Here is a 24,094-nt window from a genome sequence, read left to right on the forward strand (position 1 = left end):
GCGGTCAGGTTTTTGTTGCTTCCGCTGTTACCGTGGATAATCGAGAGGTACCTAGATTATAGGTAAGAAGTCGGCGAATAGAAGAATTGGGCAGGTTGTGTTTGAGTAACCTGACCATAGTTGCATACACCTTCATGATTCATTGACTAGATGGCGGTTGCATGCGCATTGCGTGGTGTTGGCCCTGTCTGTATTATGATTTTTGTCGAAAGTTCAGCAGGGTCATATTGATTGAGACTGCAACTGTAATATCTTGTACGCAAAAGGATAGTGTACACACGATCAGCAGAGTAGAGAGATGGATGTAGGAGGATAGGCAGGATGAATACTATCAAGGATGATTTCATATCTTAAGCTCACATGACTTCCATCAATGGCTTTGGGGAAGGTGCTATTGGCCTGGGTATTCTCTCGTAACTATTCAGGGAAGGTGCCTGCCCAGTAGGGAATCGGTGCCTGAGGTTGCAGGTTCGCGATTGCGCCATCGTGACTGCCAAATCTGGAATGAAGCCTTTTACTCGGTTCTTTCGCACCTTTGCACTCTCAACCCTACGGCTTCATTGTCTTCATGACGTTGAGACTGTCGATATAGTGACATAATCGAGTTATCGTGAGAGATATAATAAATCTTCAAGGGCCAGACGACCGTCTTGATACTATCTCTACGCAATGGTAGGACAACGTTCATCCAGTTTACTTCCATCAAGATCGCAGCACTGTATCATGAATTCAGGGATAACATCACCAAAAGAACAGAACTTACACAACCCTGCCGTTACATGCCCCTATCACCACTTTCGAGAAACCCTCCTCGTCCAGACGGAGATTATGGGATAGATCATGAGAGACTCATACCATATCGTTCCCTGAAATCGCTCAACTATCGTAACCTATGCTACCCGTCTTCAGAGAAATACGATGAAAGTCTTCTCTGGTATCAGCCCTGCAATTAAGAGCCCGGACGTGAAGACGGAATTAACAACTGCGGCCAGAATCGGAAACCAGAGGACCTCGATAGCGAATACGATCAAAATTAGAGGTCTCATCGCCGGAGGCTGGCATATATAACCTAGCAAGAACTACTTCTGTTAACGACTTGGCCGGCTGATAGCAAGATATCGATATGACATGACCAATTTGAATGACGGTTCATCAACAAGACTGTCATCGACTCTATAACTTTTCCGAATATCAAAGAACACCCTTCGTCGCGAGAAGTTGTCTTTCTTGTACAGCATGAACTCCAAACGAGTTGTCAGCAACAGCTCCACAATATGAGCACTAACCTTCCAAGAGCTTTGGCGTTTTGCACTGAGCGACAATGAAATTATGTGGATTGATATGACACATACTCGAGATTAGGAACATCTTCGCTTGTCGAGTCTTGGTATATACGCGCGATGGTGAACCTTCATGATGGCGAACTTGAGAAAACGTATCTCACAAATAGAAATATTCATCAAGCATTGAAGAGTTTCAATCGGCATCGAGCCATTGAAGGTCAGTAAACCAAGGTGTCGGGTTGTGTTTGTGGCAGTGACGACCGCTAGCAATGAATTTATATTCCCTGCTAACCTTGACAATAAATCGATAATCCACAACTCAGCTTCTAACAGGTATGGGAATCATATTGATTTATTCGCCTAGTAGTCCCGATCGACCTTGGAGGTAAAATCTCGGGAGATTTGATTGTTAGGGCTATAGTGAGCACCTGACCACACTTGTAGAAATCATTTCATTCACTTGTTTATCTACACGCTACAATATAAGGACACAGTTGAAGAGTGTTTATTTCTGAACTTTGTATATTAGAGTACTATGTACATTGATCGAAGCAAAAGACATGTCCTTGTAAAACCAAAAAGCTCAGACGCCTAGCCATGCAACTCATACAGAAATATTCTTTTCATCACAATTCATCCAAAGTCAGATCATCTAATTGTTTATTCGTAGAGATCCATATCACCACCACTCTCTTCTATTTCAGCCAATGCATCATCTGAGTCTACCATCTCCGCATCGTCAATCTCACTATCAGTGTGATTTGGCAAAACATCCAACCGGCCGTCCTTCATAACAACCTGGGCGGTTTCCCCATCTTTGATACTGCCACGCAGAATCAAAACAGCAAGACGGTTGAGTACCTCGCGCTCAATGAGACGAGACAATGGACGAGCGCCGTAAGCAGGTGAGTAGCCCGCATCGCCGAGATAATCCTTAACTTCTTCCGTACATTCGATCTTGATGTCCTTGCCGTTTTGTTCAAGACGGCGTTGGATTTCGTTGAGACGGATGTCGACGATAGAGCGAATCTCGCGCTTGGTGAGACGGTTGAAGATGACGATGCTGGAGATACGGTTCAAGAATTCAGGGAGGAAGTAGTCGCGTAGTGCACCCATGACTAGTTCACGAGTGGATGGATCGATCCGGCCGTCTTTGCCTGCTGGGCGAGCTAGGAACTCTGCACCGAGATTGGAAGTCATGACGACGATACAGTTCTTGGCGTCGACAATGCGGCCTTGTCCGTCTGTAATGCGGCCGTCGTCCATAAGTTGGAGCAGGACTGTAAGAACTTCTTTGGCGGCTTTCTCAACTTCGTCGAATAGGAGAATTGAAAATGGGCGACGGCGGAGGTTCTCCGTTAGTTGACCGCCAGCATCGTGGCCGACGTAGCCGGGAGGCGCTCCAATCATTCGGCTGAGTGAATGACGTTCCTGATACTCTGACATATCGAACCGGATCATGGCCTTTGGGTCGTCGAAGAGGAATTCCGCAAGAGCCTTGGTCAAGAGCGTCTTACCGGTACCAGAAGGACCACAGAAGAGGAAGCTGGGAGGCTGGTTGGGATTGGCAAGACCAGAACGCTGCAAACGGATTGCATTGGAGACAGATTGGACAGCTTCTTTCTGGCCAACAACGATCTTGCTCAAATGCTTCTCCATTTGCAACAGCTTGTCCTTCTCAGTGGTCTTCAATCGGGTCACAGGAATACCAGTCCAGCGAGCAACAATCTCGTTGATTTGGTCTGGGCCAACGGCATCAGGCATAAGAGCGACATCTTCTTCGTTTCCTGATCGAGCACGATCCTCGGCATCAGATTTGGCTCGCTCAGCTTCGAGTCGGGAAATAAGAGCCTGGGTTTCTGGGATAGCGTAGTATTCGAGATCGGCGGCTGTGGCGGTGTCTCCGGAACGCATAGACTCGTCTCGCTTGACTTTCAAGGAATCAAGCTTCATCTTTGCGTCTTGGATTTCCTTGCTTCGCCTCTTCTCTTGTTCGTATTTTTCGCGGAGAGGTCGTAATTCTTCGGAGACATTAGCGGCTTCCTGTTTGGCGAGTTCAAGACGAGTCTTGGAGGCGGCATCCTGTTCACGCTCCAAGGCATGGATTTCGATCTGAAGCTGGCGCAATCTCCGCTCCAAGTTGTCGAGAGCTTCTGGTTCTGATTCACGTGTGACACGAACTGCTGCGGCAGCTTCATCGATCAGATCAACCGCAGAATCTGGGAGTCGACGAGCCGTGAGATACCGAGCTGCGAGAGTTGCCGCCGAGACAATAGCTCCATCGAGAATGTTGACACCGTGGTGGACCTCATACTTTTCCTTGAGACCACGAAGAATTGAGATGGTTTCCGAAACAGATGGCTCCTTCACCAGGACTTGCTGGAATCGTCGCTCGAATGCTTGGTCCTTTTCGATATACTTGCGGTATTCTCCAAGCGTTGTGGCACCGATACAGTGGAGTTGACCACGAGCCAACATGGGCTTGAGCAAGTTGGCTGCATCCATACCACCTTCGCCGCTTGATCCAGCACCCATCAAGAGATGAATCTCATCCACGAATAGGACGATCATCTCGCGAGAATCTTCAATCTCCTTGAGGACACCCTTCATCCGCTCTTCGAATTCACCACGGTACTTGCTACCGGCGACCAAAGAACCGACATCAAGCGATAGGAGTTTGCAGTGGGCGAGATTTGCAGGTACATCGGCATTGACAATTCGGCGAGCAAGACCTTCAACCACGGTGGTCTTACCAACACCAGGCTCACCGATGAGGACAGGATTATTCTTGGTGCGTCGAGTGAGAATGCGAATCACTCGGCGGATTTCTTCTTCTCGTCCAATAACGGGGTCGATCTTTCCTTCCCTGGCGAGAGCCGTCATGTCAATGGTGAATTTCTTCAAGTTTTCATGTTCCTCTTCGGCATCAGCGGTTTTCGAGTCTACACGCTTGGTACCACGGATTTGTGAGACAGCGTTGTCGATAAGTTTTGTGTTTGGTATGTTGGCGTCAGCTAAAGCCTTCTGAACTTGACCATCTTGAGCAACAGAGACGATCAGATGATCAATAGCGACGAAACTGTCCTTTTGAGTTTTGGACAGCTCTGTGGCTGATCGGATGACTTTGGCGAGGGCGGGAGAGACAGCGACTCGCTCTGGGGGAGGATCTTGGGTGGGTTGTCGAACAAGTAGTTTCATCAGTGATCGTTCGAGTAGTTGAGGGTCTCCATGTGCCCGCTCAACTACTTGCTTGAATAGGGGCGCAGCTGTCGAGTCTCCAGAAACTCCAGCAGGTTGTCCTTCCTCGTCCACACCACCAGCTGGAGGATTGAGAAGAGACACGGCAAGATGCAGTGGGAGGATCTGACTATGGCCGTATTGTTCGGCGAGGCCATTTGCGTCGAGAAGGGCCTTGTTCGCCCTGTCTGTAAATTGTACGTTATTCATGGTGTATGTTGTGTGTGTATGTAGCGCTTAATCCAGTCAAGCGAAGATTGAGGTTGTGCACCTCTGGCACTTGATATTAGCGTATCAGTGAGATTATTCGTATGTGACTATCGATATCGAGAAAGAAAAATTGCAAGCAGCAGAGGTCGAGACAAAGTTAATATAGTCGTCGTTGGGCCATCATACGATAATGAACTGGCAGCTTGTAGAGACGACCTGTTGCTGCCCGTTTGTTCGCCCGGCTTCCACCGCATTCTCGAATCATCGACGTCACATCACGTGGTTTCCCCCGCGATGACTTCATGATTGTCTATCGCACGCTAGTCCTAATACGGATAGATTCTAGAGTCTTGTCAGCCTGTACTCCGTAAGGTTAGGCGTTAGGCATCAAGGCACCAAGATTGTTTCCCTCTGTTCTCTTTACGCTCATCTACACAATCGCTTTTAGTCAACAAAATCAGATATCTACCTATTCTTCTCATTTTCAGCAAGCCACCATCTTGCCATCTCTCCAGCTTGCATAAACTCCACCTCGTCCCCATAACTTTGCAGCCACCGGATCATTCTCTCCACCATACCAATAACATGAGCCATACCGGATGTATCGGGATGCATGATGATCGTGAATATTGGGCTTTCCTCATGTTCCCGTATCCATAGGAATCGATCTTTCCACATCTGCTCAATTGATCGTACATCGACATATCCGTGCGAATTGTGTACGTGTGGTAGGAATTGCATTGGGGTCATATCTTCCATGTAGTAGTTGCAAGGTATTTCGACGAGCGGACGACGATCCGAGGATCTCCTATCGCCTAATGAGGATGTTGGAATAGGATGCATCCAGCTCGAAGCGGGTTTACTGTAATCAATCGGCTGAAGGGGTGGACGGCGAGGAGCAAAAAAGGGCCGACAGTCATGATCGGTCAAAGACGAGTCTATTTTTGTACTTGTCAGACTGCTTTATCCCTCGGAGAGATGATAATACAACTCAAGACATACCATATTCAAACCCGTACTCCTCCAAAAGGTCCAGTGTGGACTCCCGGACTTGGTACAAGGGCGCTCGGTAGCCTACTGGCCTCTTACCAGTGAGCTTTTTCGTGATTTGAATACATTTCTCGAGAATGTCACGCTCTTGCTGTACGGTAAGCGAGTAGGCACCTTCATGCGCGTATCCATGCAGAGCAATCTCGCAGCCAGTATCAACAACTTGCTGGACCTCCTCCGTGAAGCTCTCTGCTGAATGACCAGGTATAAACCAAGTCACTTTGTCGGCTATATCCACTCTTTGAAGCATTTTGACTAACCGCGGTACTCCAACTCGTGCCGCAAAGAATCCAGCTGAATAATCGGCTAGCACATTTTCTGGGGAGTATCCTGTTCTCATATCAGCTCAAGACCCGTTGTCAGATATACAAGATGGCTGTACCCGTTCCTAGCCATCCAGAGACAGCATCCAAATCTATCGTTACAGCAACGCGAATCTTATTGCCAGATGATGGAAGCAACAACCGAGGTACCGCCTGGATTGTTAAAGATCGGCTTGTCGAACTCTTGCTGAAACTAATCGTCTCTTTGCCCCGCCATGCAAGCCGACCTTCAGTTTCATTATTTGCAATGATGCATTCGCCCGACAAGTGACCAGCTTCACGGTCCGAAGCTACGAAAGCTGTTGCTCGTGCCAACGCTTCGAGATGAGGGGCTATATAGTCCCTATATATCGGCATCAGCAGCTACTACCTTCCGTGGTAAATCATTCCAGACTTACTCAGCCATCAGAGGATTGATTGGCCCAACAGGAACCACGGCATTTATCCGAGCCTTGCGATTCAATTGAGGTAACTCATTCTTCACTCTTTGAATAAGGTCAAATGGTACGGCATGTTCCCCAGGCTTGCTATTACCTATGACCACAATAGAGAGGTTATCAATTTCTCTACCGCTTTGAGCATCCTGAGAAGACTTCGCTGATCGAAGAAACTGTTTGATGGTTACAAACGTTTTGCGCGCAGCGCCTTGATATGCTTCCTCCCATGTATCCAATGGTAGATCCCACACTCGGTACTCATTGATCTTGTCATCATAGCTAGCAGTGAGTATAAGAATGTTTATAGGCCCGAACTTGTTCCTAGCCTCTTGCATTGAACGGTTCAAACTTCGCTCGGTTACTTCGCCATAGTAAGAATTGAGGCGGTCTAGACCTATTTGAGGCGGCAGCTCATACGGCTTTGAATCATGCGATGTGACATAACAGCCTAGTGCTATAAGCATTCAATTCTGTTAGCGTGTCTGGCAAACCCTGCATACTATCTGATAAATACTCTGAAATCTAGTTCACTACCATGATCCACAATACATTCCTATATACTCGTCAAATGTGACTGGATGGTAGAAACTTACCTAGAAATTCTTGAATTATGAAGCTTCCCACAACCCCCGCAGCACCGGTAATGAAAGCATGGAAACCTTCCAATTCTGAGGACGGCATGGCAGCCATTTGCAGTGAGTTAGTGTGGATAAAGCGCTTGGATGCACACTATTCAATCAGCAAGTACTTCGCAGAAACTATTGTATGGCAACACCTGGTTCAAGCGTTCAATTGGAGAGGACTGTAGTCACAGCTTGATGTGGCTTCCTCGATAGGTTGTGCTCCACTTGCTTAGCTGGCGTAAATTATCGTTCGTTGTACGGTAACATAATCGGTAAGCGACCCGGCCATGTAAGCGATCCGCCCATCTCTCCCCGAAAACGCGTTTCTATATCGACCTTATAACTTCAGCGCGACATTATGCCACCAATTCGCAAGATAGATCCCTTAGAATCGACTCAGATAGAGGGAAAGATCTAATTAGCTAATTCCGATTTAAAAGATGGAAGAATTTCCAATGTTCGTGAAGCTATAGGGATCTATGCAATCCCTCGTACAACTCTCCGAGACCGACTAGAAGGAGTATAATATCAACGTACAACACGCACCAACGGTCATAAATGGACTCAATCTGAGGAGGAATTGCTTGCTAAATGAAACTTAGATCTAGATAAACGTGAGTCACCTCCTCGAAACTCTCTTGTTCGAGAGGTGGCTACTTACCTTCTTTCACAACGCGGAAATCAACGGGTTGGAGAGAAAGGGGTATATAATCTTATCCAAAGTTGCCCAGAGATTAAATTACGGTCACACGGAAATATCACTACGAGAGTGCCAAATGCGAGAATCCGAAGAATAATCCAAGAGTATTTTGATCGCGTACGGGACGTTATATCAGAGTATGGGATCTTGCCAGAAGATATCTATTCTACAATTTTGATAAGACTGGCTTTGCCATGGGACTTTGTGCAACTGCTAAGGTTATTACTGGAAGCTATCGATATAAACATCCAAATCTATTACAGCCTGATGATTGAGAATGGGTGACTGCAATCGAAGCAGTTAATTCAACCGGATGGGCCTTGCCGTCGTACGTTATCTTCAAGGCAAAGAGACATACTCGACTAGGCTGGTTCACGATCTTCTACATGACTGGAGAATCAATATCAGCGATAATGGATGGACGACAGATAAGATTGGATTAGAATGGCTTGGAATCCATTTTATCCCTCTTCCTAATGGCCGTACGATGGTATGTAAAGCTCAACTTGAACTACATCGGTGATGGAGAAACTGTGATAGATCTATTTAGGCAATTGCATGGTAGGCCACTAGAGTCACAAAGATACCCAGAAGAATATCCTAGTGGAAGAAGTTTTAGCCTTCTTCCTGCCTAGGTAGGGACCGGAGGTCAGTCCTTCACTTTCGGCCCCTTTATATCAAGATAATTGCCTTCGAGCTAAAACTAAACAAATGAAGGATGATCATGTGGTGACATGTGAAAGGTAGTTTCTCCCTCATGGTTCTCACCTGAACCGGATATTGCCGTTAGTTTCAACTTTCTCGGGATTGCGATGTTACATCAACCTCACCAGAAACAACTAAGACTATGCCAACTGTAAATCACCTAATCACAATTCTAGACTCTCAATGTCATGTTATTCTGCAAAGAAAAATTGGTGACAGGTAACAAGTTAAGACATTGCGATGTCCGGCCCACAAAGTATCAAGATGATCTGCTGACCATCGGGCCTCAGCAAAACGACCACGGTCCATTTCTAGCTTCGTAGACATGGGTAGATCATTAATTAGGGTCCCAACTCTGATTAACGATGTTCGGATATGCCAGTTACAAAAAATTCTTGGCGAAGCATGGGGACCAATCCTGGGGTAGTCACTTTTCCGAAAAAGGAAAATGGGATGCTTTTTAAATTAACGAGATGAAACGCTGCAGATTCAAGATGGCCCAATCACCGAGAAAGAACTTTCTCTTATGTTTCCATACCTACCGTTGCGACCCTGAAATAAACTGAGCCGCAGATTATGTTTGAGAATCCAATCCCGATTGGTATACGAGAGCATCTAGATGATGCATATTTGGTTGAAACAGGCATGGGCACGGGTCATCCCGAACTTCATTACTCGAGCCACACTCCGGCAAACATTCTCAAATGCCGTTGATCACCGATTATCATACAGCAAGCAATGATTTCAAAATACCGTTGTTCACCGATTGTCATCCAGGTGCAGGATTCAGCAGGTAGAACCTTGGAAGTACGTCTATAAATAAGATGTTCTCACATCCATCATCTCAACTCTTTTCTTCACCTTCATCAGTCAGACTCAGGAATTCAGAAGATTCGTCACAATGAAGACTTCAGTCTACGCTGGTCTTGCCCTTGCTGCTCTCGCGGCGCCAGCCTTTGCCTACGATATCCCGGATAACGTCCAAGCTTTCTACGACAAAGTGAAAAATGGCGGATCTTGCACTGGCAAGGACCTGCTCAAAGGTGGCTTTTACGCCGTGGAAGACGGATCCAAAAACTTTGGATATTGTCAAAAGTATTTCACCGGCAAGGGCTTGTATCTAAAAGGTCCTGGGTCCCAGCTTGCCGATATGGACATTGATTGCGATGGCAGTCAAAAGGGTATTGACCACCGCTGCAAATCGTCCGACGATACACAAGACGAGACTGCATTTAAGGACCAAGTCTCGAAATACGGTATCTCCGACCTCAGGGCCGATATTCACCCATACGTTGTGCTGGGCAACTATGGAGATTACAGCCCGACATTCGACCCTGAACAACATGGTATCAAACCACTTAGTTTGGTGGCGGTTGTTTGCAACAACAAGCTCATTTACGGCATCTGGGGTGATACCAACGGTGATGACGGTCCACCATTGGTTGGAGAAAGCTCACTCGCCGTGGGCACGGCTTGTTTCGGTCAAAGCATGAACGGAAATAACGGCCATGACGGCACTGATGTATTGTACATCGCTTTCTCGGGAGACCAGGCTGTTCCTGGCTCCTCGGCTGACTGGAAGGCATCTTCCTATGCGGATTTCGCGGCCAGTATCAAGGACTTGGGTGATCAATTGGTTGCCCAGCTTTAATCTGGTTGTGGTCTCATGTTGTCCAATACTCCAGAAGGAATCGGTTGGTAGTGTGAGGACCAGGAAACAGTCTTGTCTCGTGTCTCGAGAGGATTGCTCAATTTGACAGAAATTTAGCTAGAACCATGTACTAAGTATGTTCTTCAGGAATGGTAGTGCTTGATTTATTTCTTCAAATTTGCAGCAACGTAACAAGCCCTAATTCTTAAGATTTTAACCCAAAAAGGCAATATGTAATGCTAATCAGAAACGGCGTTCGGCATCCGAACCCTTGCTCAACTAATCTTGGAACCTCCGAAACACAACCACATCCAAGTCGCCGCACAACGAACAAGCACCATATACACAAGGGAACTAAGTGATTGTGATTATTGAGGGGATATTGAGCTCATCGATACATACGGCTGTATCACTACACGCAAGGACCCAACACGTGTATGGCATCACAATATAAACGTCTTGGACGCCAGATACGAAACATCTTGGTCTTTCTGGGACTACCACTCCCAACATGTCGCTTCCACACAACAGGAAGCGCCCCAACAACAGCACGGATGAGCAATCATCGAGAGCTTGCGATCAGTGCAGGAGTCGGAAGGTGAGGTGCGATCGCCAGCAGCCTGAATGCTCTAATTGCCGCAAAGCCGGGGTGACATGCGACTTCTCTGATATGCTCAGGCGCGTTAACTATGCTAAACGATTGTGAGTTTATCTGGATATCGTGGATAATCAGAGCAATTTGACTCACAGTGTCTAGACACGACGAATTCTCGAGCGTGTCGGCTCGCGTGGATAAACTAGAAGCGAGTGTTGCCAAACTTCCAGAGCAAATTGCACAGATCTTATCGTCACCTTCTTCGGCATCAAACGCGGCCTCATTGACTGGGCCTTCTAGTCCGCGAACTCTTCTGAACAAATCACACGACATGACCCCGCATTCAAGAAACACGGATTCCAAATACGAAGAGACATCGGAGAAATGGCAGCCGCATTTTGAGCGCATTCAGATCGCCCAAGGGGGTGAACGCATCGTGGGTTATCCAGCCGCACTTACCCTTTTTGTTTCGATCAAGAGACATCTCATGAAAGCCTTAACATCAACTACGCGTGATCCTTCACAAGATACGAACATTAACCACTACTTGTCAAAACTCATGTGCAGTAAACCCTTCCTACTGGCGGAGTTCCAGAAGCACTATCAAGCTTTTCCATTCAATGGAATATGTAACGACCCAGCTATCAAGTCTGATGGCTGACCTCTTAGTACACCTCCGCGTACGCTATTGGTGCCAGCCCTGGAGTATTTCCTTGAGCACGTCAACTCATACATCCCTATCTTTGACACGGCCTACCTTCGCGACATAATCGACGAACACTATGCGGATATAAATAAGGACCAAGATGCATCGCGACCCCTGATACTAAACTGCATCATACTTCTTAGTTTGAACAACTCCGCGAGACGAAATGGCATTACGGATTGCCATATGGGCACAATGGGGGAAGATCTCATCCCGACCTTTCGCAGAAATTGCGACAGGGCACTTGCCAATTTGTTTGAGTTTACTCGCCCTGCCCAATGCAACGTCCAGGCGCTCATGATGCTGGCAAGTACTTGAAAATCTAGAGGATTGTGTACAGGAATAACTAATGTGGGTCACAGGCATTGGTTGCGCGCGAATCCTACGGATCTATGGCCTTCGAGAAGATATGTCAGGTAGCAAGTCAAGTTGTCCGTTCCACAGGACTTAACCTAGCAAGAAGACCTCCATCGGCATCCTGGGAGAAGATGATTCAGCCCGAGAAGCTCTTCTGGGCAATGTACATGTTGGACAAGCAACGAGTTTTCTTTAATGGTCACCCGTGTGATCTTTATCTGTTTGATTCTGATCTACAGATTGCTAGCTGTCGTGGCAACGCCACATATTCAGAACGTCTGAATGCGGCTACAGTACACTTAGCAGCAATCTGGGAAGAGATCTTCATCGCCTTGTATTCGTGCCGTGGTTCTCGATCGAGCAACGCTCATCGTACTCGCCAGGTCGAAATGCTGCGAAATCTGGTCAATGAATGGGGATTGCAGCACCATACAGTCATCGATCAGCTATCTTCACTCGAAGTTCCACCCGGCAGTGATCCTCTACAAATTGAATTGAAATACACCTATCACGCAACGCAAATCCTAATCAACCGCTGCGACTCAAACGAGGATAGTCAACAGCAAACCGTCTTTCACGCACGCAGCGCTCTGAAGATTATTAATCTACTCGCAAGTGCACAGCCCTTGACAGTGAGCCATCTCGTGGCTTTGGAGCGAATTTTCCGCAACTATCCAGTCGTTGCTTTTACAGATCTCCTTGGCGTTTGCCTAACTAAAGGTTTACTGGGTAAGGAGGAAGATATACAGTTACTCCGAGCCGCGCGAGATGCTTATCAGCTCATTCACGAGCCGAATATGTACTTTGGTAATACGGAGAAGTCGTACACCGGATTCATCTGGTGTATTGACTTGCTTGATTTGGTTGAAAATGCAGAGAGTGGGAACAACAGACCGGCGACAACGTGTTCACCATATCGACCGATAACCACTGTACAGCAGAATTTTGACGACTCTAAGAACTCTTTCCAGATGCATGTCACTCCTCATGCGAACCTGGCCGCGAACAATCATGTACCTTCAGCACCATGTATGCCTGGTGGGATGCCGAGCGAAGTACCAGTAGTTCCAGCACTCGAAACAGGTTTCTTCGACTTTGATTTTTACCAAGGATTATTCCAGCAAGAATCATGGGATCTTTCCACTTCTCTTTAGCACGAATATGGTTGAAAATAAAATCATTTTTAGTCTAATGTTAGGTAATCTATATGCGGTGGGCTGTTAGGCACGGGCAAGAAACAGGGATGAAGCCTGTGTCTATAACTATTTACTATTATCCATCAGTGCTCTGTCTGTTTTGGCTCTCTCCGGTTCAGTTCTTATTTGACCATGTCCTAATCGTGGCTCCATACTTCCAGAACAGGACCGGAATCGGGATCATTACAATACCAATAAACCCCAGGACGCTCGTCGCCCAAGCCACACCTAGTCGGTGATACATGGCTGGGCCGAAAAGAGGGAAACTTGCTCCAAACAGACTTCTCACCATCGCGTTTCCGCCCAAGGCACTATTTGCCATTGTCATGTAGCAGTCGATAATATAGTTAAAGCATTGCAAGAAAACAATGTACATGCCCATTCCGACGGGGATGCTACCGAGCACCATTCCGGACCAGTGGATAGTAGGGTTTGATGTCCACTGCAAAGACAATAAATAAGCAGCGGCTTGCTTTTGATTTAAGTCAAAGGGGGAGCTCCGATATACATACGGCAAAAATGAATAAACCGATAGGAATCAAACAAGCGCCAAAGATGGCGACAGGGAGTCGATCTTCCGGCACAATGATCGGTTTTCCATCAGCATCCAATTGAGGAGGTTTAGTTTCCCGCTGAATCGTGAAGATGACAACGGCACACCCGATGAGAACACCGATTACTATGCCGAGGAACGGTAGAGAGCTAACTCCCAGATCCCAGTGTCTAGCCTCTTGAAACTCGATAGGATACGACACGAAGAAGAGATAGGATACTCCGTATATGAATCCCTGGTAAAGCGTGACAGCTTGCAGAATGGGCTGGGTACCGAGAAGCACTGGACCAAGCATCATATTATTAAAATCACATTAAAAAAGAATTGGTGACCTCTCAAAGTCGAATACTCACCAAAACCACGGATTAAATATATCCTCAAGACGTCATGAAACGACGAAACCTGACCGTCAAATTGTGATTTCGCTTTAGGGTTTCCTTCCTTGCGTGCTCTAGCAGCCTTTTGACGTAATAGCAACGGGGCGTACGTCTCTGGAAAGAAGAAAAGCAAAAGAATCGTACAGACACCGCCCATAATACAACTCAACCATTGATTCCATCGCCAGCTAATATTTTCCGTCATGAAATTCCCCATGACAGGCGCCAGACTTGGTGACCAGAACAACGTGCCAACAGCGCCAGTCACTGCCATTGCTCGTTGATGAGGGTTCCAGATATCCACTAGACCTCCCCCGATCAAAGCTAGGGGTACCGCGCCGAAAGCCCCCTGAAAGAATCGACCCACGAGTATTGTAGCTATATTTTTGGCCACGGCAACTGGGATGCTGAAAATTGTGAATAAAGTCATACCAATGACCAATGGTGTTTTGCGTCCATAGTGCTCGGACAATGGTCCGTACAGGGGTGGACCGACTGTGTAGCCCTGATAGCAGATACTATTGATTATCGCTCCTACCTGGGGGTATGTAGTTGTGAATTGACTTACCACCAGGAACAGACTAACACCAAGAGTCACAATTGTAGTTCCAACATCGTACTCAGCAGCAATAACTTCGGTACCGCTGCTGAAGATACTACTCGCGACGGTTGTCACGAAACATGAATAGACCCAAGCAGCCGTAATCCATAGTTTGTATTTGAAAGACCAGTTTTGAGGGTTATCCAAGTCGACAGGGCCGGACCAAGTAATCAAATCAGCATCACTCTGTTCACTGGGTGCTTCTGATCGAGGGATTTGTTTCTCGATGTCATTGTCGATCTTGTTGTTGGAAGCTGATGGGGGTACCTGGACGGATTGTGGCGCCTGTTCATGCAGAGCACTCCATGTACCTCCATCAGATATCGAAGCAGGCGGTGATATGTCTTCAGAGGCCATATTTCAATGTTGCTGTACCTACGTATCGGACAGGGCTGCTGAGCGTTCTTGAATAAGGATCCCTTCAAGTGTATTCCAAGGATTTCAATTACCCAGGTCCATTGCCGAAATTTGAACAGTGCTTGCGCTTTACGTACAAATCTTTATATACCACTTACTACATATGCATGTTCACTATATGTTCATAATTATGACAAATTCAGCACTTAATTATTAAGTTAAGAAGGATTGAACCCATCAGAGCGACAAGGCCGAAAGCCGGTTCGGTTCATGGCACACGACTCGTATCAGATATCTAGTGGGTATCAAAGGATGTCGGCGGCCGAGCGCCGATGCCATCCTGACCAGCTACATAGGTGCTGGAAGGATGATGTTAGATAACCCTAATAGTCCGCACAAGTGCAGTGTCTACTTGCTTGATCGATGTGGCTGGGTTTAGGTATTTACCGTTCTTTTCATATTCAGTTGTTACCTAGTATTTGGTCGCCGTCGTTCAGGTCACCGAAACATTCCCCCTACCATAAAGAAATCCGGTCCTTTTGATACATCTCATTGACTAGAGCACTCTATACCCATCCATACTTGGTCCGAGTTCTCCCCTTCTGTATCTAGAGCTAAGCGAGAGAAGGGAGTTTAATATAGACAGAATTGTTGGGTCACCATGCCAGGCCGTTAGGCAAATGTCGCTTTTAAACACGACCACGAACAGAGCACTACCTAGTAACATCCACAGATCAAGCACTTCGTACTTCTCCCTAGGTATATTTGATCTTACATTCGAACAGTGGATAGGAACCTGGGGCTAATAACTTTCTGATATTTATACTAGTATCTATTCTGCCACCGCTGGACTTCCATCAAGATAGGATATTGTCCCATGAAGTCTACCGATTCTACACATAACGGTTCCAAGAAATCTCCCGAGCTCAAAGTTAACCTCATGGTAAAGGCTGCTTAACATCAGCCTCCTCCTTCTCTTCGACGTCGGCAACAGTTTCCTCCTCAGTCACATTTGTTGAGGTAATAGCCCAAACGGTAGGGATCACAACCATTAGGGAACCGATGCAAAGACCCCAATCCATGGCAAACTGGGTCATGGGCTTCTTGTGTAGAGCATTAATTCTCCATGCCATAGCTCCTCCAGTAGCCTGGAAGGTCTTATAAGCACCGACCAAGATAGCAGTTCTGGCGGGGTTGTTGGACTGAGCACCGATCAACCAGTAACAGAAAGATTGCCAGAGGGCGTCATATGCTCCGTAGCAGATATACAAAATCATGGGGCCGGCCGAGAGTCTTCCATTCGTATAGTCGATGTCTTGTTTCAATCCATGTGCCAGGCGACGATCAGCCCAGAGCTGGAAAGCGTAGCCACCTCCCCAGATAGCCATTCCAGTTACGAAGAGAGTGATCCAGCCAGCCACAGCACGCCAGCGACGAGTCAACCACGGCATATCGAGCAAACAACCCATGATCAAGCCACCGAGCATCTGGGCGATCCAGTAAAGGGAACCATTTAGAGATCGAGTTCGGATGTTGAATGTCAAACCATTGACATCGTTTTGCTGATATGAATAGAAAACGTTGGCGGAGAAGAACAAGGGAATCATGCAAATAACTCTCCAGTCAGACATGGTACTGACTGCGAGACGTGCTGTCTGTCGCCAGTTGTGCTTCTCCTCATCTGCTATCTTTCGTAGGCCCTTCACTCTGACAGACAACGGGTTACAAATCAGAACGCCCAAAATCCAGCCGAAGAGCATAATCACAAGCAAAGCGATGTACGTGGAGTCCGAGACAGTTCCAGTCTTTGAGTGGAAATTAAGGCCGAAACTAGCGAGAGAGCCAACACCACCACCGAGGTTGAAAATAATCCAGAACACAGCGATAGCTCGTCCCTTCTGAGCCTCGGGAACATAGGTTGTCATGATGGCACCCTGAGTAACCCACAGGAACGAGGCGCCGATACCTAAAAGGGCACCGGAAGCAATGACGAATGATCCATTCTTGGTATCTAATTAATTGAACCCCAAATTAGTCACGACTTTTTGTTTTGGGCCGCTCAGTAGAACAGTGAACTTACGGTTGAAATTCAACAAACTACCGGAGTACAAGGCATAAGTCCATCCACCAATGAGAAGACAGATACGAGGTCCGACTCGCTCGAAAATCGGTCCCACGACAAAGAGAGCAGTCCCAGCAGTAGCAGCCAAAAGGGCGACTGTAGCATTGGCCGCTACTGTTGGATCGACTTGACCGGACCCTCCCAGACCGGAGAGGGCATTGTACATCTACAGCAAGCAAGTTCATCAGTATATCGGTCAACTTACTCAGACGTAACAAATAGAATAGAATTTCTTACACCAGGACAGCAGAAACAGATGAAGCTGATCAGAAGGATCTGAAACCAAGAGTTGGTATAGACGCGTCGAGGCATCGACTGAGGCGGTTCGACTGCCGACATGGTGAAGAATGTTGAGATACCGTAGTCAATCAGAAAGGTAGATCAATAAATGTCAAGTCTTTACTGTGTGACAAAATCCGATGTTTCAGCCAGCCTAGAACTGGTCGATGCAGGGTCTAATATAGTAGCTCGATCATATCGTGAACCCCAGGTTCCCCCGTTTAGTTTAGTCACATGTAACACGTGGTTGATCCACTCGGAGTGAGGAGAGAGAGATAGGCCAGAGGACCGATTTGCCTGGACCTTAAGAAAGTGTAAGAAGGATGAAAATTTCGTCGGATCACAACTGCAGCGCACGAGATAAGAGCGTTTTAGTGTTGCCAAAAAGAGACGAAGATTTGGAACCTCAGAAACGGGGGCATCGGAGTAGTGTGGGGCACACGCTCAGTGTTCGGGGTAAATGGGTGTTTTGAGTGGCAAAACGCTCTCTTCTCGCCGAGTCGGCATAAACCCCGCAAAAAGTGGCCGGATAAGGGGTCGGCTATCACGGAGTCGGAGTGTTTGAAGTTTCTTATCCCTATCAATCTCAAAATAGCGTCCCCCCACTTGACCGGGGCTGAAGACATCTCGCCGAATGAACACACCGAATGGAAATATGTCTCAAATTCACAATGAAGATCTTAACTGATATAACATCACCCATGTACGACGCTTATCTCTTTTCTTGAGGGTTCGAGATAAGAAACGACACGCTGCTGCCTGTCGATGATAAGCAGACCTCGCAAAGATGGCGCAGGATGTCCTGGATCTTTCCGGCTTGCAGACCGAGGCAATCAATGAGCGCACCACCAATATTGACAGGGTTTCGACTCTGCAGATGTGCACGATAATCAACAATGAAGACAAGACAGTGGCTGACAGTGTGACGCCGTGTTTGGAAGACATTGCGCGTTCAATCGACTTGTTAGTTCCTCGTGTTCGTGCTGGTGGACGAGTGATATATGTCGGAGCAGGGACTAGCGGCAGGTTCGTGTTTAATGCGCATGATGAAATTTAATAATCGAGTCTTAACCAAAAATTCAGACTAGGAGTATTGGACGGTTCCGAAATCCTTCCTACATTTGCAGCACCCCCGACTCAATTCGTCGGCTTGATTGCTGGAGGAGATGCAGCAATCCGAATGGCACAGGAAGGTGCGGAAGACAGCACCGTAGCCGGCAAAGATGATCTAGTCGCTCTTGGCCTGAATGGTGAGCTAGATAGCGTTATCGGAATCGCAGCATCTGGCCGCACGCCTTACGTGCTCGGTGCACTTGAATATGCCAAAGGTCTGGGTTGTCTCACACTTGGTGTCGCATGTGTATCGCCATCAGAGATGGGTCGGTCAGGTAATGTTGATATTATGATGGCACCTTTACCAGGCCCGGAAGTCGTCACTGGCAGTACAAGACTGAAAGCGGGAACCGCGACGAAGCTGGTACTGAACATGCTGAGCACCGGTACTATGATTAGGGCAGGAAAAACTTATGGAAATATGGTAGGAGATGTTCAATAAAGTGTACACGGTGGATATCCAAGCTAACATTGATTTGCATCACAGATGGTCGACCTTATCGCATCAAACCAAAAGCTCAAGCAAAGGTCGCGAAACATTCTCCGAAAAGTTAGCAGACGCTGTTCCTCAATGGTTGATTATGAACTGGATGATCTGCTTGCTCGATGCGATGGTAGAGTGAAACTTGCCATTGTCGTCGCAGAGAAAGGGCTCTCGGTAGAGGAAAGCAGGGAGCAACTTGAAATGGCTCAAGGTGTCCTCGCTAGGGTCATTGCGACTGAGGATGATGTTCAAGTTAAGAAACCTCTGGTGAACGGATTCAAACGACATCGATCAGTTTTGTGTATAGACGGTGGCGGGTCAAAATGTGCTGCCGTGGTAGGATATTCAGGTGGTAAGATAGGGAAAGGCGTCGCTGGACCTTGCAATTTGTAAGTTCATACCCTGCTTTCGGTTGTGAGATAAGTGTTAAAGGTCGTAGGACGGATGGAAATTTCGAAGCTTCGGTAGAGGCAATGGTCACAGCTGCGCGCGAGGCATTTAAGAACATTTCCAAACCAATAAAGGCTGTCGACGGCATCAATAGTTCGATAGAATCGCATCTATCAGACGACGCATATTTCGATTCCATCTGGATAGCCAGCGCCGGAATGGACCGCCCAGGGATGCGAGAACGTGTGCAAGCAGCAGTAACACAGAGTTTGAACCTGGATAAATTGGTTCATATGCAGATCACCAACGACGTTGACCTGCTAGCTGCAGCCATGGCCCGACATCCAGAAATCTCCTCCAGCTTGGTCGTTGTTGCTGGCACTGGTAGCATTGCCATCCGCTATGCTCTTAATAACAATGATATAACCCCCAAACGTGTTGCTCGCGCTGGTGGATGGGGTCATCTTCTTGGAGATGAAGGAGCCGGATATGCAATTGGAAGACAAGCAATCCGAAAGACATTATTTTCATTAGAGGAAATCAATCTCTGCCAGAGAAAAGCCGGACTAAGTCCGTTAGAATTGAAGATACTGAATTTTTTCTCCGACACCACGCTGGGAAGAGCCGACGACGTTCGGAATATCGATCTACTAAGCAACGTCCTGGTGGCCAGCGATGACAAATCCGCCAAATCTCGAATCGCAGGCATCACGCAAACAATTCTGGATTCAGCTGGATCCGGAGACGCAGAAGCAGTGGAAATCATTGCCCAGCAAGTATCAGACTTTGTCGAAAACACTCTCAGTCGCCTGCTTGACCATCAGTCACATGGATATATTGATCCTGCACAATGCGGTCTCATTCTCTCCGGAGGAGTGATGCTCCACAGCGTGTATCAAACCATCTTCCAACTTGCCCTGGCTAAGCGCAACATCCGGTTCAGCTATACTGAAGCTGTTCCCAGTGCAGCACTTGTCGGAGTTGAATATTTATTAGCATCAGATGCTCCTCTGCCACTCCAGAATGGGACATCCTGACTTTAGCGCGTGTGTTCTAGTTGGCCAGCTCTACGACATAATATAGACATAGATACTTGGGCGGCAGGAGTCGGATATTAATGGGAGGGGAGCTTTGAACCTTGTATAACTACTGCATAGCATGAAGGCCATCATAAATGCATAATTCTTACATTCACTAGAATCAATAAAATCTGTCTCTGAAACACCACCACTTATTCAAAGCGTCGTAATCATCCCAGCTTGCAAGAGTGTGTTCTTTTTTCTCCCTGAGCTTCCTCTGTACAAAACTATCAAGAGCATCTCTCTCTTCCGGTATAAGCACGTCTAATCTATCCTGCAAATCACCATCCCCAAAGAATCTACGATCAATCAATCTTTGCCCAATACAACTTATCGAAAGCCCAATTTCTTCTCGCTGCATAGCACACCCAGAAATCGACGCTCTGCTAGCTTTCCAGCACATGCTGAGAAAGACGATTGTCCTCGGCTAGACTTGCTCGTTGGATTAGATCATCCTCTTGTCTTTATAGCTCCTGAAGAAATACTGGAAGACGTCTCGAATACTCTTGTTCCCAGTCATCAAGAGCCTCTCCAGTACTTGGGGCGCCCGAGAAGAAGCCATGACGGCAGACTATATACGGATTCGACTTGGGCAGCATAAGTAAATTCCCAGTCAATTGCCTCTACTACTCTGAAGTCTATTTCGGAATTTGCGAGTATATTTGCTGGCCTGGAATCATCATAGAATAGCTTAAAGGGCCCATTATCGTGAGAACACAGCCAATTCTCTCGTGCCAGTCTCCGAAACAGACATCTGACAATATATTTGCGTCTGCAGTCCTCGGTGGACTCAATAGTGTCATTGCGTTGCATTGATAGATGGATCACATGCATTTCAGCAAGTGCCAAAAAGTATGCAGAAGCTGTCTTGAAAGTGGTCCGCGGTAGCATATGTGGAGGGACATGGCCCATCTGAAGAAGTTCATTCATATTGATAGAAAAATGACGGGTGCGTAGTTTCCCATTTGTCATCAAAATCGTCGTCTTCCTAATTTGCCATGCAACCGATTTCTTTGAATGATTTCCTCGCTAGTTGGAGCAATATATTTGATATGTCACTATATACGGATCAAAGTCGCTGTTCGTTAATATTAGGATAAAGGATACATCGCTCATCATCACGGAGCTCGGAGGGTATTGAGTGCATCAACGAGATCCGAATAATTTTCCATGATAATGAAAGGACCAAGTCCAGCAGGAGTTTGGTCCATCATTCCGTAATGGAGAACATGAGGTACATGCACACTGGTGTGCCGTTCGATAAACCGTATAACAAGAGACCTCTCTCGTTTTACCTTTCCTTCAGGGAACATAGAAACGCCAGGAATGGGAAAGCGAATGATAGCAGAACCGGCATCCAAGAATTTCTTGCGGAACATTGAATTGAAAGATCCTTTCTGTGGATTAAACGGTTCTTCTGCTGGGCCTTTTCCATGTTTGATTATGAATCCTCCAACTTCCCGAAGGACTTTCTTATCGAAGAGCGCATCTCTCCAGGCGTTGGAAATGTTGTCGCTTCTCTCCCATGCGAGATCGTCAAACTTCATGCGCTCCGCCGTAACGACCGGATTGCCATAGTTAGACTGCATTGGCTGCTTATAGAACTGGACGTTGAAATGTCTATCGAACGATCGGTGAGCGTGCTTGACTCTTGGGCAAAAGCTAAACATGGACACCTACCGTACTGCAAAAGTCTAGGACTAGGGTGAACAATCTGGAGCTGTTATCGCGGGATGATCTCGGGGTAAAAGACAGACCCACCAAATAGTACTACCTACTACTCCAATATCCAAGCTTTCTATCAGCGACTGTGCTATTCGGAGTGGTTCGGTCTGGTCATAGTGGAATTCCCGCGGGTAAACAACTTCTTACCTAGACAGCATGTGCACTATATTCCGGTATTTATGATACCTCCATCTTTCCCATCCGGAAAGACACTTAGACCTTAAAACATTCCAATCCAATTCCTTCCTTCGTTAGTGGTTACTACTCGATATATCGTAGAGTCCAACATGAAGGGCCTTGCTATACTCTCCGCTCTCTCGAGCGTAGCATGGGCTAAACATGCAGTCAAGACAGGCCTCGATGTTCTCATCCAGAGCAACTACACCCAGTTAGCTGGGCGTAAGGTCATCGCGTTGACTAATCCTACAGGTGTGACACCTGATTTGGATCTTGGTGTTGATGTTATGTTCAATTCTGGCGCTGTCAACCTTGTCGGCGTCATGGGTCCCGAGCATGGATTCAGAGGTACAGCCCAAGCTGGTGGCTCGGAAGGGACTTTTGTTGACCCAGGCACTGGTCTGACTGTTTATGTTCGTTTTCCAACGAGAATCTTTCTCCAAGCACAATTTTAATGATTTCATTTGTTATAGGATGCGTACAATGTTAACACGAGCACAATTGTTAGCTATATTAAGGAATCTGGAGCGGACACTGTCCTATTTGACATACAAGATGTTGGAGCACGCTTCTATACGTGTAAGTCAATCTTACACAAGCTCAAAACCTACGAGGTAACCAACATTGAACAGATACCTGGGCTTTATATGATACAATGGTGGCCGCAGCCGTTGCAAACGTTAGCTTCGTGGTCGTAGACCGACCGAACCCTATCACAGGTGTGAATGCATTTGGTCCAGTACTCAATGAAAGCTATGCATCTTATGTGGGCCGGCGTCCTATTGCTCAAGCTCACGGCATGACAACCGGAGAATTGGCATCAATGTTCGTTGGGGAGAAGTGGATAAAGCAAGCCGCGAACGGTTCAGATTTGATTTTAGAGGTCATTCCAATGAAAGGATGGAAGAGATCGATGACATGGAAAGATACTGGTCTTCCCTGGGTCATGCCCAGTCCAAGTAAGCAGTCAACTGTCCTATGGGCTATCCAATAGCACCGAGTGCCGTTAACATAACTTATATAGATATGCCTACTCCGGACACGGCGTTGATATACCCCGGCGCCTGCATGTTTGAAGGAACGAGCATTTCCGAGGGACGTGGAACTACTCGACCGTTCGAGGTACGAATCTCATACATCATAACAGCAGACATGAAAGCTGACTAGCCGCAGTTACTCGGAGGTTCTTTCACGAACGGATCGTGGGTCGAAAAAATGCGATCACTCAACATTCCTCACACCAATTTCCGATCTGCATGTTTCAGCCCGACAACATCCAAGTTCCAGTCACAGACCGTATGCGGTCTCCAAAGTTACGTCTTCCTCGATTCCACTCGCGATTATGAGGAGTTCGATTCAGTTTACCTAGGAGTATCTTTGCTCTGGAGTGCCAAACATCTCTACACCGTTGGCAATAACGACACGGGCTTTGGGAACACGACGCAAAGCTTCCACTGGCTATTCAATGGTTCCAACACGAGTCGGTACGATGTGGATGTGTTGGCTGGTGGTCCATTGGTTCGGGAGGGCATTGAAGCTGGACTTTCGCCTGATGAGATTCGCTCACAGTGGGAGGCTGACCTACAGGCTTTCAGAAAGAAACGAGCATCTTACCTATTGTACTGATGACTCGGATATACGAGTCACGGGTTGTGAATTTGTAGCCGCAAGGCATAAGTGTAGATTGAGTCAATTGCAACGTTACAGAGAAAAGATTCAAGAAAAAAGCTGAAGTCTCACGTGCAACTTCCATAAAAGCTACTG

At 46.9% G+C, this 24,094-nt stretch overlaps 10 protein-coding genes across 10 annotated transcripts, besides 2 other annotated features; 5 read left to right on the forward strand and 5 right to left on the reverse strand.

The window, feature by feature from the left end:
* Positions 1-1,943: 1,943 nt before the first annotated feature.
* TSTA_094130 (heat shock protein Hsp98/Hsp104/ClpA, putative) lies at positions 1,944-4,730 on the reverse strand (the record flags this gene model as incomplete). Its single annotated transcript, XM_002479085.1, has 2 exons — positions 1,944-4,015; positions 4,037-4,730. The coding sequence occupies 2 exons, from the start codon at positions 4,728-4,730 to the stop codon at positions 1,944-1,946; spliced, it is 2,766 nt and encodes a 921-aa protein (XP_002479130.1).
* Positions 4,731-5,195: 465 nt separating this feature from the next.
* On the reverse strand, positions 5,196-7,230 carry TSTA_094140 (polysaccharide deacetylase family protein; the record flags this gene model as incomplete). The annotated part of the gene is made up of 5 exons (XM_002479086.1): positions 5,196-5,668; positions 5,733-6,110; positions 6,163-6,446; positions 6,502-6,994; positions 7,134-7,230. 5 exons carry the CDS (start codon positions 7,228-7,230, stop codon positions 5,196-5,198), a joined length of 1,725 nt encoding a protein of 574 aa, XP_002479131.1.
* A 336-nt stretch (positions 7,231-7,566) lies between these two features.
* Positions 7,567-8,028: a mobile genetic element.
* Positions 7,845-8,237: a mobile genetic element.
* Positions 8,177-10,219, forward strand: TSTA_094150 (chitosanase, putative; the record flags this gene model as incomplete). The annotated part of the gene is made up of 7 exons (XM_002479087.1): positions 8,177-8,353; positions 8,499-8,511; positions 8,611-8,648; positions 8,745-8,887; positions 8,914-8,991; positions 9,212-9,361; positions 9,439-10,219. The coding sequence occupies 7 exons, from the start codon at positions 8,177-8,179 to the stop codon at positions 10,217-10,219; spliced, it is 1,380 nt and encodes a 459-aa protein (XP_002479132.1).
* A 511-nt stretch (positions 10,220-10,730) lies between these two features.
* TSTA_094160 (uncharacterized protein) lies at positions 10,731-11,475 on the forward strand (the record flags this gene model as incomplete). Its single annotated transcript, XM_002479088.1, has 2 exons — positions 10,731-10,921; positions 10,977-11,475. 2 exons carry the CDS (start codon positions 10,731-10,733, stop codon positions 11,473-11,475), a joined length of 690 nt encoding a protein of 229 aa, XP_002479133.1.
* A 437-nt stretch (positions 11,476-11,912) lies between these two features.
* Positions 11,913-12,976, forward strand: TSTA_094170 (uncharacterized protein; the record flags this gene model as incomplete). Its single annotated transcript, XM_002479089.1, has 2 exons — positions 11,913-12,756; positions 12,849-12,976. The coding sequence occupies 2 exons, from the start codon at positions 11,913-11,915 to the stop codon at positions 12,974-12,976; spliced, it is 972 nt and encodes a 323-aa protein (XP_002479134.1).
* Positions 12,977-13,188: 212 nt separating this feature from the next.
* On the reverse strand, positions 13,189-14,961 carry TSTA_094180 (bicyclomycin resistance protein, putative; the record flags this gene model as incomplete). Its single annotated transcript, XM_002479090.1, has 4 exons — positions 13,189-13,515; positions 13,586-13,908; positions 13,980-14,508; positions 14,572-14,961. 4 exons carry the CDS (start codon positions 14,959-14,961, stop codon positions 13,189-13,191), a joined length of 1,569 nt encoding a protein of 522 aa, XP_002479135.1.
* A 938-nt stretch (positions 14,962-15,899) lies between these two features.
* Positions 15,900-17,422, reverse strand: TSTA_094190 (MFS transporter, putative; the record flags this gene model as incomplete). Its single annotated transcript, XM_002479091.1, has 3 exons — positions 15,900-16,972; positions 17,042-17,249; positions 17,321-17,422. The coding sequence occupies 3 exons, from the start codon at positions 17,420-17,422 to the stop codon at positions 15,900-15,902; spliced, it is 1,383 nt and encodes a 460-aa protein (XP_002479136.1).
* A 727-nt stretch (positions 17,423-18,149) lies between these two features.
* Positions 18,150-20,386, forward strand: TSTA_094200 (glucokinase regulator family protein, putative; the record flags this gene model as incomplete). Its single annotated transcript, XM_002479092.1, has 4 exons — positions 18,150-18,388; positions 18,446-18,899; positions 18,963-19,348; positions 19,399-20,386. 4 exons carry the CDS (start codon positions 18,150-18,152, stop codon positions 20,384-20,386), a joined length of 2,067 nt encoding a protein of 688 aa, XP_002479137.1.
* A 561-nt stretch (positions 20,387-20,947) lies between these two features.
* Positions 20,948-22,017, reverse strand: TSTA_094210 (uncharacterized protein; the record flags this gene model as incomplete). Its single annotated transcript, XM_002479093.1, has 2 exons — positions 20,948-21,416; positions 21,551-22,017. The coding sequence occupies 2 exons, from the start codon at positions 22,015-22,017 to the stop codon at positions 20,948-20,950; spliced, it is 936 nt and encodes a 311-aa protein (XP_002479138.1).
* Positions 22,018-22,440: 423 nt separating this feature from the next.
* Positions 22,441-23,956, forward strand: TSTA_094220 (uncharacterized protein; the record flags this gene model as incomplete). Its single annotated transcript, XM_002479094.1, has 5 exons — positions 22,441-22,743; positions 22,804-22,909; positions 22,963-23,289; positions 23,355-23,452; positions 23,498-23,956. 5 exons carry the CDS (start codon positions 22,441-22,443, stop codon positions 23,954-23,956), a joined length of 1,293 nt encoding a protein of 430 aa, XP_002479139.1.
* Positions 23,957-24,094: the final 138 nt, after the last annotated feature.

The sequence above is a fragment of the Talaromyces stipitatus genome, genomic scaffold (assembly GCF_000003125.1).
Source record: "Talaromyces stipitatus ATCC 10500 scf_1105507295527 genomic scaffold, whole genome shotgun sequence".
In the NCBI taxonomy this organism is placed as follows: Eukaryota; Fungi; Ascomycota; class Eurotiomycetes; order Eurotiales; family Trichocomaceae; genus Talaromyces; species Talaromyces stipitatus.